This window comes from Chelonia mydas, chromosome 8 (assembly GCF_015237465.2).
Source record: "Chelonia mydas isolate rCheMyd1 chromosome 8, rCheMyd1.pri.v2, whole genome shotgun sequence".
NCBI lineage: Eukaryota > Metazoa > Chordata > Testudines > Cheloniidae > Chelonia > Chelonia mydas.
In genome coordinates, this window is record NC_057854.1 from 103,303,735 (window position 1) to 103,317,962 (window position 14,228).

The 14,228-nt window shown below is 58.8% G+C and overlaps 1 protein-coding gene across 2 annotated transcripts in view; it reads right to left on the bottom strand.

The window, feature by feature from the left end:
• The window catches only part of BTBD19 (BTB domain containing 19), a 69,065-nt gene extending 56,343 nt beyond the window's left edge, over positions 1-12,722 (bottom strand). Inside the window, exons 1-2 of one of the 2 annotated variants that reach the window (XM_037906668.2) lie at positions 11,320-12,722; positions 601-829 (exon numbers count right to left, since the gene is read on the bottom strand). In XM_037906668.2, coding sequence (XP_037762596.1) covers positions 601-829; positions 11,320-11,408 — 318 coding nt within the window. In that variant the 5' untranslated portion in view covers positions 11,409-12,722. The remainder of the gene's footprint in view (positions 1-600; positions 830-11,319) is intronic. The other variant, XM_037906670.2, reaches the window with a different exon arrangement.
• Positions 12,723-14,228: the final 1,506 nt, after the last annotated feature.

Below are 14,228 nucleotides of genomic sequence, written 5' to 3' on the forward strand. Positions count from 1 at the left end.
TATCGAGGATTACAAAGCTGGCAGAGCAGGGGCTGGGACAAGCCAGCACTCCACCCCACGCTGGCCTCTTCCTGCAGCCCCCAAGCTAACCATGCCTGGGCCAGGGACTCCTCCCTCTCTCCTCGGCCAGGCCAGGCTGGAGGGAGAGCCATGGTCCAGGAACGGGAGCAAAGACCATGCGGGTATTGCAAGCCACTCCCAGCCAGGAGGCTTGGGGAGCTGAGCGGGGCAGCTGCCGCCCTAGCCCCCATCAGGCGGTGGCGCTGTCTGGATCCGGCACTGCAGACTCTAACTACACTCTACGTGCCCTACAAGCCACAGCACATGTACCTTCCCCTGCGTGGGCTGGGCTTGAACCCAGGACTTGTGGCACAGCCCTCTACCACTTGAGCTAAAGAAATAGATCCCTCAGAGGGCAACAGTAGTAGGCTGTAATCCTCTCTGTGGCCTAGCTGCTAGAGGGGGATGTGACATGAGCCATCCCCATGTATTATCCTGCCATGCCCTCCCTGCAGCCAGTTTGGGGTCCCTTGTCATTGTGTCTGACCCACCCCTGCCCTTCCCAGGGCGCCCGGCCCCGGGGCAGCACGCGGCACTCACGATGAGGCTGTTGAGGGTCACACTGTTGGTGTACAGGAACTCGATGACGGCCAGGAAGACCTCGGGCTGCACATGGCTGAGGACCAATGGGGCCTGGGGGGGCCACGGCTCCTGGGCACCTGGCTGGGGCTGGCTGAGCATCCCCTGGAAGGCCTGGCAGCGGCAGGCGAGGATGCAGCGATGGGCGAACACCTCCTGCCTCTCCCTGCCCACCACGAACGTCACGTCACTGCGGAGATGGAGACAGGCCGAGCCACGCCATGAGGAACGGGGATTGCAACAGGGTGGCCACTGCCTGAGTGCCCCATGCAGAGTACCCCTGACCCCCATCCCTCATTCAGAGTACCCCCCATCCCCCATGCAAAGTACCCCTGACCCCCATCCCCCATGCAGAGTACCCCTCCCCCATACAGAGTACCCCCTGACCCCCATCCCCCATGCAGAGTACCCCGACCCCATGTGATGTTATTGACTTGAACTGGGACCGTATAGAACGTTGTTGCAACCAAGGTCCTGTAGTGGCACCAAATCTTGTATAAAGGGGGTCAAATAAGGTGTCTAAGACAAGGTTATGGTTTGCTGGTTATGATTATGCTTTCTGTATGCATGTATCATTTTTGTATTTAAAGATATAAGTATTGGCTCTGTGCTGTCTGTATTTCAAACTTATGCTCCGCTTCTGGGGGACACCGCAGACAAGTTGGTGTCAGCTCTGCCTAGCCTGCTGGGTGGCCCATTAAGGACCATCAGCGACACAACTGACCCATTGAGAGAAGGCAGATACACCTGGGGACTCAGCAAGGTGTGCAGGGACCTGCCTAGAGACAGAACTCTGAGGTGTTTCCAGGCCATGGGATGGACAGCTTGTCCTCGGAACAAAGAAAAAGACCACATGGCAAGAGACTATAAAACGCTGCTGCAGCTCCTCCATCTGGTCTTCAATCCTGCTTCCTACCTCTGGAGGGACTTTGCTACACTGAAGCTTTGATCCAAGGACTGAAGGACCCCTCCCAGCTGGGGATGTTCTCCAGAGACTTGATTTGAACCTGCCATTTATTCCATCACTGCTACAAGCCTGAACCAAGAACTTGGCCATGACTGTGTGTCACTGATTCCATTGAACCCATTCTAGCTCTCGTCTATATTTCTTTCCTTTTATGAATAAACCTTTAGATTTTCGATTCGAAAGGATTGGCAACGGCGTGATTTGTGGGTGAGATCTGATTTGTATATTGACCTGGGTCTGGAGCTTGGTCCTTTGGGATCGAGAGAAACTTTTTTCTTTTATTAGGGTATTGGTTTTCATAACCATTTGTCCCCATAACGAGTGGCACTGGTGGGGATACTGGGAAACCGGAGTGTCTATGGGAATTGCTTGTGTGACTTGTGGTTAGCCACTGGGGTAAAACCAAAGTCTTCCCTGTTTGGCTGGTTTGGTTTGCCTTGGTGTGCATAGAAACCCCAGCCTTGGGTTGTAACTGCCCTGCTTTAAGCAATTTGTCCTGAATTGGCACTCTCAGTTGGGTCCCCCCAGAACCAGCATCATTACACCCCATTCCCCATGCAGAGTACCCCCATCTCCCATGCAGAGTACCCCTGACCCCTACCCCCATGCAGAGTACCCCTACCCCCATGCAGAGTACTCCCTAATACCCCATGAAGAGCACCCTGACTCCCCCATCCCGCAGGCAGAGTACCCCCTAATCCCCCATGCAGAGTACCTCCTGACTCCCCCATCCCGCAGGCAGAGTACCCCCCTAATCCCCCATGCAGAGTACTCCCTAATACCCCATGTAGCGTACCCCTGCCCCCCCATGCAGAGTATCCCCTGACTCCCCCATCCCCCAGGCAGAGTACCTCTGCCCCCTCATGCAGAGTACCCGCTAATCCCCCATCTGTAAGGATAAGGCCTTTGGCAGCAGCCATATCGTAAGGCCTAAGGCCTTCATCTGCAGTCAGATTAAAAGAGCGGCAGCCATTAGCTGAGAAGCAGGAAGTCACATCCTCACATTGCCTCTAATTACATTAAAATACTGTCCTATGCGGCTGGTAAGAAGGAGACCCCGTCCTAATGGCACCCGGTATCGCCAGATAAAGAAACAGAGCTTAAGATGGTTAAGGAAAACTTAGTCTGATAGCATCCTGTCTGGCAAGAACTCACCGTGAAATCCTCATTTCTTTATTGTTTTGGCATTATGGTCCCCACTTCCCTATTGTTTACCTGTATGGTCTCTGTCTGGTTCTTTAATTGTTGCTGTCTGCTGTATAATTAATTTTGCTAGGTGTCAGTTAATTAGGGTAGTGGGATATAATTGGTTAGAGAATTATGTTACTATATGTTAGGATTGGTTAAGGTCTAGCTAAGCCGGACTCAAGTTTCACTATATAAACTGGGGTCCAAGAAGGAGACCAATTGGGAAGAGAAGCATAAGAAGAAGGAAAGACCTGGAAGAAGAAGAAGAACTCACCCCCAAGACTCAGCCTAAGATCAGAGCTGTTCAGACGTGACATGCAGCAACTGGGACCCAGACGAGACCGACCTTGCCTGGCCAACAGGAAAAGTCCGCCTGCCTGATCAGGGTTGGTGAGCATGGCACTGTCTGCTTAGTGTGTATTCTGCTTGGTGATTGTTAATAACTAGAGGGTCCAGATATTACTGTGTAAGGCTCTTTCACTGGTAAAAGGTCCTGCCCACCTGCAGAAGTAGTATATACCCGGAGCCCTACAGATTGGGAAAGGGCGTGGGTCCTTACATTGACCAGGTTAGTTACACCCTGAGCCCTACAGATTGGGAAAGGGTAGATGCTTTTCGCCTGGAGCCCTACGGATTGGGAAAAGGTGGGGTGCCCTAATGTGTGCAGGTAACACATCCCCCATGCAGAGTACCCCCTACCCTGATACAGAGTACCCCCTTCCCCCATGCAGAGTATCCCGACTCCCATCCCCCAGGCAGAATACCCCTGCTCACCATACAATGTACCCCCTAAACCCTCATCCTCCATGCAGAGTACCCCTGACCCCCGCCCTATCCCCCAGGCAGAGTACCCTGCCCACCATGCAATGTACCCCCTAAACCCCCATCCTCCATTCAGAGTATCCTCCCGTGCAGAGCCTAATGGAGGCAGAAGAGCCCAGCACGTGGCCCCTCATGGCTACTCCTTCCCACTAATCCCCCTCTCACCCCCGCCCAGCTCAGCCATCTGTGTGCTGCCTCCCTGCAAGTGACTGAGCAAATCTACTCCAGCAGGAGGCCAGGACATGCAGCCTTCACCCCTCCTCCTCACCTCCCCCCCACAAATGCCAGTCACACCATGGGGCTGAGGTTACATCTCATTGGGCGGGGGTGGTGGTGCGGGTATTTCCCTGAATACATACGCACAGTGCCTGCTACTGGCTGGACTGAACTGCCCAACCGAGTGTCATGGGCCCTGTACTGCTAACAGCTAATGGAGGTTCTCCTTGCGTACCCCCCAGGGCTTTGTGTAGCGGTTCGGGAAGTACTGAGGGTTCTCATTGTTTGCACGGCTGCTATTGTTTGTTTGTTTGGTTCAAAACTCCATGTAGGGCAGGTAAACCACTTCCTCTGGAAGATTCATAAAACTACAGGCCGCGCACCCGTGTGGAGTCAGAACTGAAAAGGAAAGTGCCGTGGGCCCAGCGCCTGCATGGAGGGGTTTTCACTCCGTGCAGCAGGCAGTGGAAAGTCCAGCTGCTGAGAATCAGAAATCTGCTTTTCACCTCCTTTGACTCATGACCCTTGAGTCAGGCAGCTGGGCTAGAACCAGAAATGCTGACAAATAATTCCACCGCGGGTAAACGCCTCCAACCTCCCGGTTCTCCCGGGACGCCAGCGTGTGGGCGCTGCTGCCAACACCCGCCTGGTGGCACAGTGGGGCCAGCCTGGTCGGGGTCTGCCGCTGCTCACAAGGCACAGGAGGAGTCAATCCTAGCACCCACTGATCACCTGTGCCCACCACACCCTGGCATCTGGACGGCTCACCCCCAGCCAACGGGCCGATCCGCCCCGCGTCTCTGTCAGCTAAGGCAGGATTCTGATGGTCCCCACTTTGCAGGGAAGGCTTGGAGGGGCAGCTCCTCAAGGGACTGAGGATTTACATGCAAGTGAGGGGCCTAAAGTCTGGGCCTAGTCTATGGTAGAGCCAAGCCCAGAACCCAAATCTCCCAAGCGCGCTGGGCACCGGGATGTGGCACCGGGCTGCCTGTGTAGACTGTGGCCTGAAAGGGCTGGTGAGTCTACTGACCTGGCTTTTGGATTGAGCCCTTTAAGTGACATTGGGCCTGTTCTGTGTTTAGTGACTTTTGCCATCTCAAAGCGTTATCGCTGGGGCCCTCTCTCTGCCAGTGTATTGCAAGCACACCTGCCATTCCCCGAGCACTCTCCATCTCAAAGCACTTCAGGATCTATACACCCACAATGAAGTGCAGCCACCTCTGGTGTGGAAGACATCAACCACCCAGCACACATCACGCTGCACCAGCAGAAGGGCGGTGAGCATGGCATTTTGGCCAAGAGCAGCAAGGCAAAGCTACCCTCTGATGACGTGGGGCTCTTTAGTACCCGTGTAGAGCAGACAGGACCTTGGCTTCAAGGACTCAGCCAAAATGCCATAGGGAGTGAGTGGCAGGGACTCAGTGTGCCTATGCTGGAAGGCTGAGTCAACCCTGTGGGATACAGGCTGGAGCCCTGGGAACGCAGAGATGATGCTCAGACAATAAACCACCCCGTTAGCACTGAGGGTCAGCGCGTGCTACATTCCTTGACGGAGGCTGGGATGTTCTCTCCATTGCATCACCCAGTCCAGGTCTAAATGAGCCCAGGAATGGGGCTCGTCCACCCTCCCCCCAAACACTCTCTGACAGCTCCAGCCCAAGTGGCCAGGGCTCTCCCAGCAAAGGCCACTGCCACGTGGTCCCTGTCTCCCACTGCAGACTGCAAATCCTGGACTTGTCTCACTCAACCCAGCCTGTTCCTCTCCCAGAGCTAGCCCAGGCTCTGCCTGGTGGGCAGTGGGAGCCAGAGGCTGCCCCAAGCAGCTGGGAAAAGCCGCCTGACTCATTGAAACGCGCCCCCCCGCCCCCCCCCAGTGTCTGGCCTTAAGAACATTGGAACTCCGTCCTTCAAGGCCACCTGAGACAAGCCAGTGGCTTGAGCTGAGTCCTTCTCCAGCCCCGGCACCTCTGAGCACCTCACTTCTTCAGCGTAGCTTTAATATTATAATCCCCCCATCATGCTGCTGGCGAGCTCAGCCACAGAGAGACTAAGGGACTTTCCCAAGGTCACACGGGGACTCTGTGGCAGAGCAGGGAATCAAGCCCAGGTCTCTCAAGTGCCCGACGCACGGGGCCATCCTTCCTCTGCACCGGTGCTGTCCCGCACTGTACCCCGTGCACTGCAGCCATCGAAGGGAACGCGGGCTGACAGCAGCCAGCTGGGCCCCTGGGTGTATTTCATGAGCCTGCCCCAGGGAGGAAGGCCCAGGAAGCAACAAGCATTAGGAGCCTAGATACCCTTCAGGATCTAGGCTAAACTGTTTAAATCCATCCGTACCCAGCACAACCCCTTAGCAAGGGGAGAGCAGCCTTAGGAGGGCTCTTGCCTGGCAGAGCGGTGGAGTGTCGAGTGGATTTGAATGAGTGACCGACACGGGCCAAGCTCTGTATCCCAGTGCCTGAGCCATCCCATTCCTCCCCACGCGAGACGCTCGTACATTGTAGCATCAAACTGGCCCTCACGGCACAGAGAACCCCTGGGAATCAAAAGGGCAACTCCCAGCCCCTGCTCAGGGCAGAGCCTCGCAGGGCAGGGAAAGGGATCACTGCCTGTTACATTTCATCCCAAGCTGCTTCCCAAGCCAGCCTCACATCATGGAGCCCAAAACTGCAGCCACCTCTGGGGTGAAACGCAGCAGCTGTTTAACAGCGCACATCAACACGGCACAACAGCTGAGGCCAGGCAGTGGAGAACATGGAGCCACCGGACAATGCCAGCTGAGTTTGTAATGCCTGGGGTTGGACCACAGCCAGGACACTGGACCAGCAGTCCCACATCACCTGCCAGTTTCTAGGTATTGCATGGCTGATGGCTGCTCCAGCTGCCTCCTTCCACTCCGTGCCACCGGCATTTAGGCCTGAGCTTCCCCATCCGAGTGGCAACAGGAGCTGGGGGAAGCGAGCGCTCGGGCCCGGGCGTTTAGAAACCTGCCCCTTGGGCCACAGATGAAAGTGCTGATGAAGTGCTAGAAAATCTGTTAACCACATTTTTCCACCAGCTCAGCAGGTTTGCCTTTGTGCTTTCGGCAGCCGCCTGAAGCCCTGCGCGGAGAGGAAACCCGGCTTCTGCTCACACCACACGGCCTCCATGAGCAGTGGTGCCAAAGTCCGAGCTCTGGAGCGAGGTGCACGGGCCTGGGGAATTGCTTTTCCCCAGCACGCCTTGCTAGCTGCTCTCCCTTAGCAGCCTCAACAAAGCTCACCCTTGAGCATCTCCTCCGTCCATTGGCTCCAGCTTCCTCCTCCACCGCCGGCTCCACTCTGCTTCTAGAAGCGAGAGGCTCTTCTCCATCCCTAGAGCAGGCAGGGCCTGGGCCAGTGGCCACGCCACGCCACACACTGCCTGCCCGGGGCCCAGAGGGAGCAGATTGCTCACGCCCAGCGGCCTGTTCAGCTCTTGGGCTTCTTGGCTACAGCTGCCACCAAGGGAGACAATGATGGCCAATTGTGCTGGGAGGCTCAGCCCCACCCGGCTCCTCTCTCTGGGCCCACCCCCTAGCGAGGCTGGACTGGCACCTGGCACCTAGCTGTGCAAGACTCCGCAGGTAGGACTAAAAGAAAGGGGTGACTTCGCACGCTCCCCATGTCGGGCCTGACCAAAGCCAGTGGAAAGGTTTGGGTCAAACCCAGGGCTCTCGTGAAACAGCAATTGCCTCTGCTGGAGCACGTGGCCAGTGCACAAGGCTGCGCAAATCCCGCTGGGAGGCGCTGGGTTTCTTTTAGTGACGTGTGGCTGCACCAACTGGTGAAACCCACCACCAGGAGCAAAGGCTGCTGCTTAGCTTGTCCTCAGCCAGTCCTGTTCGGGGAGGCGCAATGTGTGGACCGTGCCGTATACATCGCTCCTCAGCCCAGTGCGTCGCTGGGCCTTGTGACAGGTCCTTCCCTGCTCAGCTTTCGAGGGCTGAAAACCTGCCTGATTTGTTAGTCACCCTTCCCTGGAACTGCAGATTTCCCTGGATCGGGGCAATCCACTGGCATTCTAGTTGCTGAACAAAGCAGCTGCAGGGGCTCTGGGGCGGAGAGGTTCTCTGGCTAACTGCACGTGGGGAACGAGGTGCCCTCCTTGTGTGCCCAGGGTGGGGGGTGTTTGCGGGTTACCGCATCATACCTGCCATGCTGGGACTGTCCAAGTCCCCTGCTGCCTCACAAATCTGTTGTCCAGCTACCAGCTCTGGTGTGCCACAGTCCCCAGAGCCAGCTGGCCCAGAAGGAAGGACCCGGTGGGGCAGGAGCTGCGTGCCCAGGCAGCGCCAGCCGCGCCCGCCACCCTTCACAAATAGATAATGGCCGGGAGGCAGGCGTAGTTGGCCCGATGCTGAGCTGAGGCGTGAGCTATCCAATGGTGAGAGGGTGCAACTGTACCTATGGGTTTGGCTCCGCTCAGGGCCTCCGGGGTCTAGTACAGAGACTGATGCTCGGCCTCTGCCCCACGGCAGGAGAGAGGGGCCAGGGACCCCACACAGAGCAGTGACCGAGTATGGGGTTGGCAAGGCCTGCCGACGAGGGGGTGGCTGGTCAGACTCCAGGCGGCCGGGTTAGTCAGCATGGCGTCACCGGGGCGCGTGAACCAGGGTGCTGAACGCAGAAGTGGGAAGAGCCCCTTTGGGGAACGGCTAATCCTTTCTTCGATGGGGGCTTGTGTCACACTCCTAGAGGGCTCTGCACCCCAACTCTGCAGTGACTCTTGGCCAGCGTGTAAAACAGAAGGGTTATTAGTCATCTGGAACGCAGCGTAGAACAGTTCTTGCTAGCACAGAAATCAGGAAGGTTCAGCAAAGCCTATCTTGGGGGGGGTCCAGAGCCCCAGGCTCTCCCCCCAAGTCCCAATCCAGGAGACTGACTCACTTCCAGCAACCCAACCTCAGTCGTGCCCAGTTGCCCCTCCATCCTTTGTCTCTTTTTCAGGCAAACTTGTCACCTGGCCTCCATGTCTGTTTTTTCTCCAACTCCTTCGGCTGGCTCCTTGAAGAGGATGTGCCCCGGCCATCAGTTGCCAGGATGCAGAGTGTCTGGCCATTGTCTGGGCGCTGGCAGCTACCCAGTAGAGTTTCTGCAACCATCACGCACCTTTGTCCCACCAGCTAGATACTTGTGCAACACATTGGGGAAACTGAGGCACACACAGTACTCCTACAAAACATGACAACAGTTCCCACTTCACCACAGTTAGTCCTGGCTCCTCTTGCCAGCAGAGGCAGTAGCTAGGTCAACAGAAGGATTCTTCCGTCAACCCAGTGCTGTCTACACGGGGACTTAGGTCAGCTTGACGGCGCCACTCAGGGGTGTGGATTTTTCATCCCCCTAACTGACGTCATTAAACTGGCCTAATTGCCTAGTGTAGACCAGGCCTGAGTCAAGGTGACGTGGGTGGAGTTCATGGGGGCGTTAGGTTCCTCAAAAGAAACAGTCACGGGCATGCGACTGGCTTCCCGCGCTCACCAGCTAGCCACGGCCTCGGCCCCGCGTCAAGCTGGCGGTTTCCATTTCGCAGGAAGAGAACCCAAGGAGCAGTGGCAGTGCTCACCTTCCTCCCGCCAGGTTCTCTCACCGGCCGCCCCACGAACTCTCCCCGTCACGGCGAGCAGACAGCAAGGGCCCGAAAACAGTCCCGTAGCGGCTGCACTGTGCTCCAGGGATGAGCAGGGCCGGATTAACATTCTGTGGGCCTGGCACCAAACATATTTGTGGGCCCCCATGGGGGCAATGGAGCCGGCGCGGGGAGGTCGGTCCCCAGAGCGAGGGGCGGCCAGGGGCAACGGGGCATGGCAGGGGCGGCCCCGCTCTGCCAGCCCAGTGCGAGGGCACTATTCACAAACCGGCAGACGCACAGTGGTCTGCCCAGCCCAATGCTGCCAGCGTGCCCCTTCCCCTAGGGGGCAGGCCCAGGCCGTGCCACACAGCCCCCCACGCCCAACACCCCATAGGCACCAACTCCATGGGTGCTCCGGGGCTGCTCAGCACCCCCCGGCAGCCCCACTGATCAGCTTTGCCCCAGCGCCTCCCACGTGCCGCTGATCAGCTGTTCAGCAGGGGGCAGGAGGCGCTGGGGGGGGGGAGGAGCAGGGGCAGGAAGAGGTGGGGGCACTCGGGGGGAGGGTGCGGGATGGGGCAGGAAGAGGTGGGGTGGGGGTGGAGTGGGGGCAGGAAGAGGTGGGTGGCAGGGCCTTGGGGGAAAGGGTGGAGTGGGGGTGGGGCTTGGGACAGAGCTGGGGTCAAGCACCCATGGGGAAATCAGAAATTTCCTCTGCACCTCTGCAACACCCCCCCAAACTCCCTATGGCCAGGGCCCCCCAAAGTCCCCCCACAAATGCAGAGCACCCTGCACAACCCTGCAGGCCGAGAGGAGCAAGTGGAAGGGGGGGGGAGCCAGCAAGCGGAGCAGGCCAGGGCCCCTTCTGAGCCACTGGCCCCATTGTAAACCCAGCACTGCCCACAGGGACTTCCACCCTCCCCTGGGTTCCAGTGCTCAGACGGGCCCTGCAAGCTGCCCCCAGAATAAAGAACTGCCGGTGAATCAGCGAACAGACCAGACCCATGGCCCACCCCCTCCCCCTGGAATGGATTCCAGTGGGTGACGTGCTCGCATCAGAGCGCAGGCTTGGCCCTAGGTTGGCGAAAGCAGCCCTGAGGTGCCAGCCGGTTCCGCACGCGGGCTTGTCAAATGGTTTGCAAGAAGTGAGTTGAAACCAAGAAGTTTGCATAAAATTCTTAGCGTGGGGGGCCAGTGTAAGGCCAGCGACCCTGTCCCACGGACTTGCTGTCGGCCACGGCGGGGCCCACTCCTCGCCAGAGCGCTAGGGGGTCACCCACCTGTGCTGCATGCACAGGGCGCTGTTCTTCCGACGCAGCCCCGCGAGCTTTGCAATTTCCATGCACAGAGGCTGAGATTTTCAAAGCAGGCTAGGGGACCTCGACACACGCTTAGCTACGCGTCTAAACCCTCTGGGCTGCTCTGAAATTCTCAACGCCCCCCCACACACAGACACACACACAGACACAGCACTTTGTCCAGCACGGGAATGCAGCCGTCTCTGGGATGAGCCGCGGCGACTGCTTCGCGGCCCCCAGCAACGCTGCACGCAGGTTTAGGACAGGGAGTAAAGGGAGTAGCTCACAGCACACAGGCCCTCAGGAGTGATGCTGGCTACGGGCAGGGGGCCGCGCCCGCACACACTCTGGCAGGGGGCGCAGCGGGAGGGTGGCTGAGTTTCCACAAAAAGAAAAGGAGGACTTGTGGCACCTTAGAGACTAACCAATTTATTTGAGCATCAACTTTCGTGAGCTGCATCTCACTTCATCGGATGCATCCACAGTTTCCACAGGGTGGAGCTGAGGGACAGGGAAGGGCCCACCCTCAGTACGGCTCTGGCGGGCGTGCGGCCGTATATCCCCGGCCTGGCCCAGCCGCTCCCCGGCCCAGCTCACCTGAACCGCGGGTTGTTGACGAGGCTCCTGATGGCTGCGGCGAAGGCGGCCGCGTCCCCCTCCAGGACGGCCGAGCCGGCGTAGGCCATGGCCTGGGGTGGCGACCGAGGCAGGCGGGAGGGAGCGGGGCTGGGCGTGCGGCCGAGAGAGCCGGCCAGGTTCAGCGGCTCAGCCAGGCCTGCGGGCCGCTATCTCGCCCAGCGCCTTGCAGAGAGCCGGCAGGAGCGGGCGGGAGCAGGGCCAGAGCCGGGGAGGCAGGCCTAGGCCACGGGGAGGAGGCCCCTGCTGCAAGCAACAGAGCTCATCACTAAGGAAACCGGCAGCTCCAGAAATCCAGCGGCTGCCAGACGGGGTGTTTGGGAAACCCGTGGGCCTGAACCGAGAGGAGCAGGGTCAGAGTCTAGAGCGAGGCAGCCAGCCGGCCCGGGGGCCAGGCCGAGGAAAGGCAGCAAACCAGAGGGGAGCGGGAGCAGCGGGACAGGAGTTCTGCAGGGGCCGAGACTCACGGCTGGGGCCGGCAGGAGGGCGGCGGGAAAGCAGCTGGAAAATCACACCCCACACAGCATCTGCTTTCCAGAGCCAGCCAGAGCCAGCCGCCATCTGGGAGCTCAGCCTGGCTCAGCCTTGGAACGGAAGGGCTGGTCCGTGGCCAGCCCCTGGGGCGAAGCTATTGAGCAGAGCTCAGCCCCTGAAAGAAAGCAAACGGCTCCCGGCAGCTGAGCACTTTCCGGTGCCCCCCAGCCCCACCCGTCGTTCAGGCCGGCTGAATAGCTGCTGCCACTTCCCGGGGGCCCGCAGGCTCTCTTAGTTCCCAAACGTAGGGCAAAGTCACAGCTGTGGGGTCACACAGAGCATGCGTGTGCGGTGGGCACGCACCTTTGCTATGGGGCTGTCTGGGCCAGCGCTCGGGGGGGGGGCCAGGCCTCCAGGGGAGATCGTGGTGCTTGCAGGAAGTGGTAGGGTGTTCTCCTGGGAGTCCTCGAAAGCCCAGAGGAAGTCTACACCCACCAGCCATGGGGATGGGCGCCGTGCCCCTCTTGGCTAGCGGTAGCCCGCAGTGCTGCAGCAGAGGGGCCAGCGCTCAACACTAAAGATCTGTCTGCAGCCTCCCCTGCCTGGGCTCTGTCCCCGAGAAGCTGGCACTGAGGCAAGTCCTGCAGTCGGTGACCTTTGCCAGCACGCCAGTCGCCTTGCGGCCAGGCCTCCGAGCCAGCTGGACGATGGAGGGAGGGCATTGGCGCGGCTGCTCGGACCAAGGGTCTCTTTGTGCCATCTCACGGATGAGCTGTAAGGAGCCAGGACCCACGCGCGGCAGAGACAGCAGCCTTGCAACGCCCGGCCTCAAGTCACTAGCGCGAAAGGCACCGCAGCTGCCATCCTGCACCCAAGCCCACATCGCGCACGCCCCCGGATGCCCGACCCTGGAAACGGGGTCACGCTGCCGGGCGCTTCCTCGGACCACTCCGAGGGCTGTGGCCACCCCCTGTAGCAACGCAGCTCCCCGGCTCCTGACGCTGCTTCGGCACGTCAGCGATGCGTCCCGGTGGTGGCTGGCGCAGCAAAGGAGCATTGCAGCCACCCCTCGTCCTCACCGGCCTTCCCATGGGTCCCACAGGGATCACAGCTATTCCCCCCTCCCTTTCAGCAAATGCCTGGCATGCTGGCAGAGGCCCTGGGCTGCGGCTAGCACACCAGTGGCTCCTAGTTGCAGCACTCCTTTGCAGGGGACATGACCGACCCAGGTGGCGCAGTGCCAACGCTGATGGGAAGTGGGAACGGCTGGGAGGAGCTGGCTGGGGCCTCAATGAGCTGTGAACCTGCCCCGCCCCTGCCACCCACCCTCAGACCTGTGCCCACAGGAACGAGCGGTGCCCGGGGTGTGACCCTCAGGAGCAGGGGTCTGGTCCATTGAACACTTGGAGGGAAGAGATCAGACCGGTCCGGGTGCAGAACTCTCCTGTTCACAGAAGTCTGTCCACACGAACAGACACCAAAGCAGGGCTGGACCAAGGCGAAGGCACTACAGGCTTGTGCCAACTCCTGGTGCCTCATGTCCAGATCAGAATCTCAGTCTTCATTAGAAAAAACAATGTTCCTCGCCCGCATAGCTGCAAAGAAACGCTTGACAATGTGACCTGACTGTAACTGACACCTGCCTGAGTTTGCAGACAGCCTGAAACAATCACTCCAAGTAGGTGTGAACCACCCCATTCATCTTACCCTTGAAACTTGCTGCCACCCTAGCGAGACACAGGGACATGATTATGGGGGGTACCCCCTTTGGGTGTCCATAGGAACCCAGATTGCCTGAAATTTGGATTTGTTCCTTTTCCCTCTCTCTCCCTCATCTCCAGTCTTTGGTTCAGGGCTGAATTAAGTGACCCACGGCTGGTGAGAGCAGAGTCCACCTTGAACCTCCTGGCAGCTACAGTGAGCGGGGCCCTATAAATAAGTGAGGCGAGAGAGAGAGACCCGCAAGGCCATTCACTCCTCTCCTCACTAGTTTAGTGCATTGAACAACTAAATCATCACCAATGCAAGCTAGGATGGAAGCATGAGGGCGATCAATCTTCATGCTTCAGGGCAGAAGATAATCACCAGCAAGGTGAATCATGGCATGAGAGACGGCCCTGTCTTCCTTCAACCCGTCCCGCTCTGACCCGTGTTGAAGACAGGACAGCGGGCTGGATGGAGTATTCGTCTGTTCTGCAACTGCAGGAAGCAGAACGCTTGACTGAATCAACTGTGCCGGGGCAGGAGCTCCTGCCACATGGTCCTGGATTTGCCCTCACGCAGCAGCTGTGAAGGGCCTATTGGCCACGTGGCGAAATGTAAGACGCCCTGACTGAGGCTGCCGCTATTCAAGAGGAACCACTTGTGTTCTGGGCTAGTGTGAACAGCACCTAGCG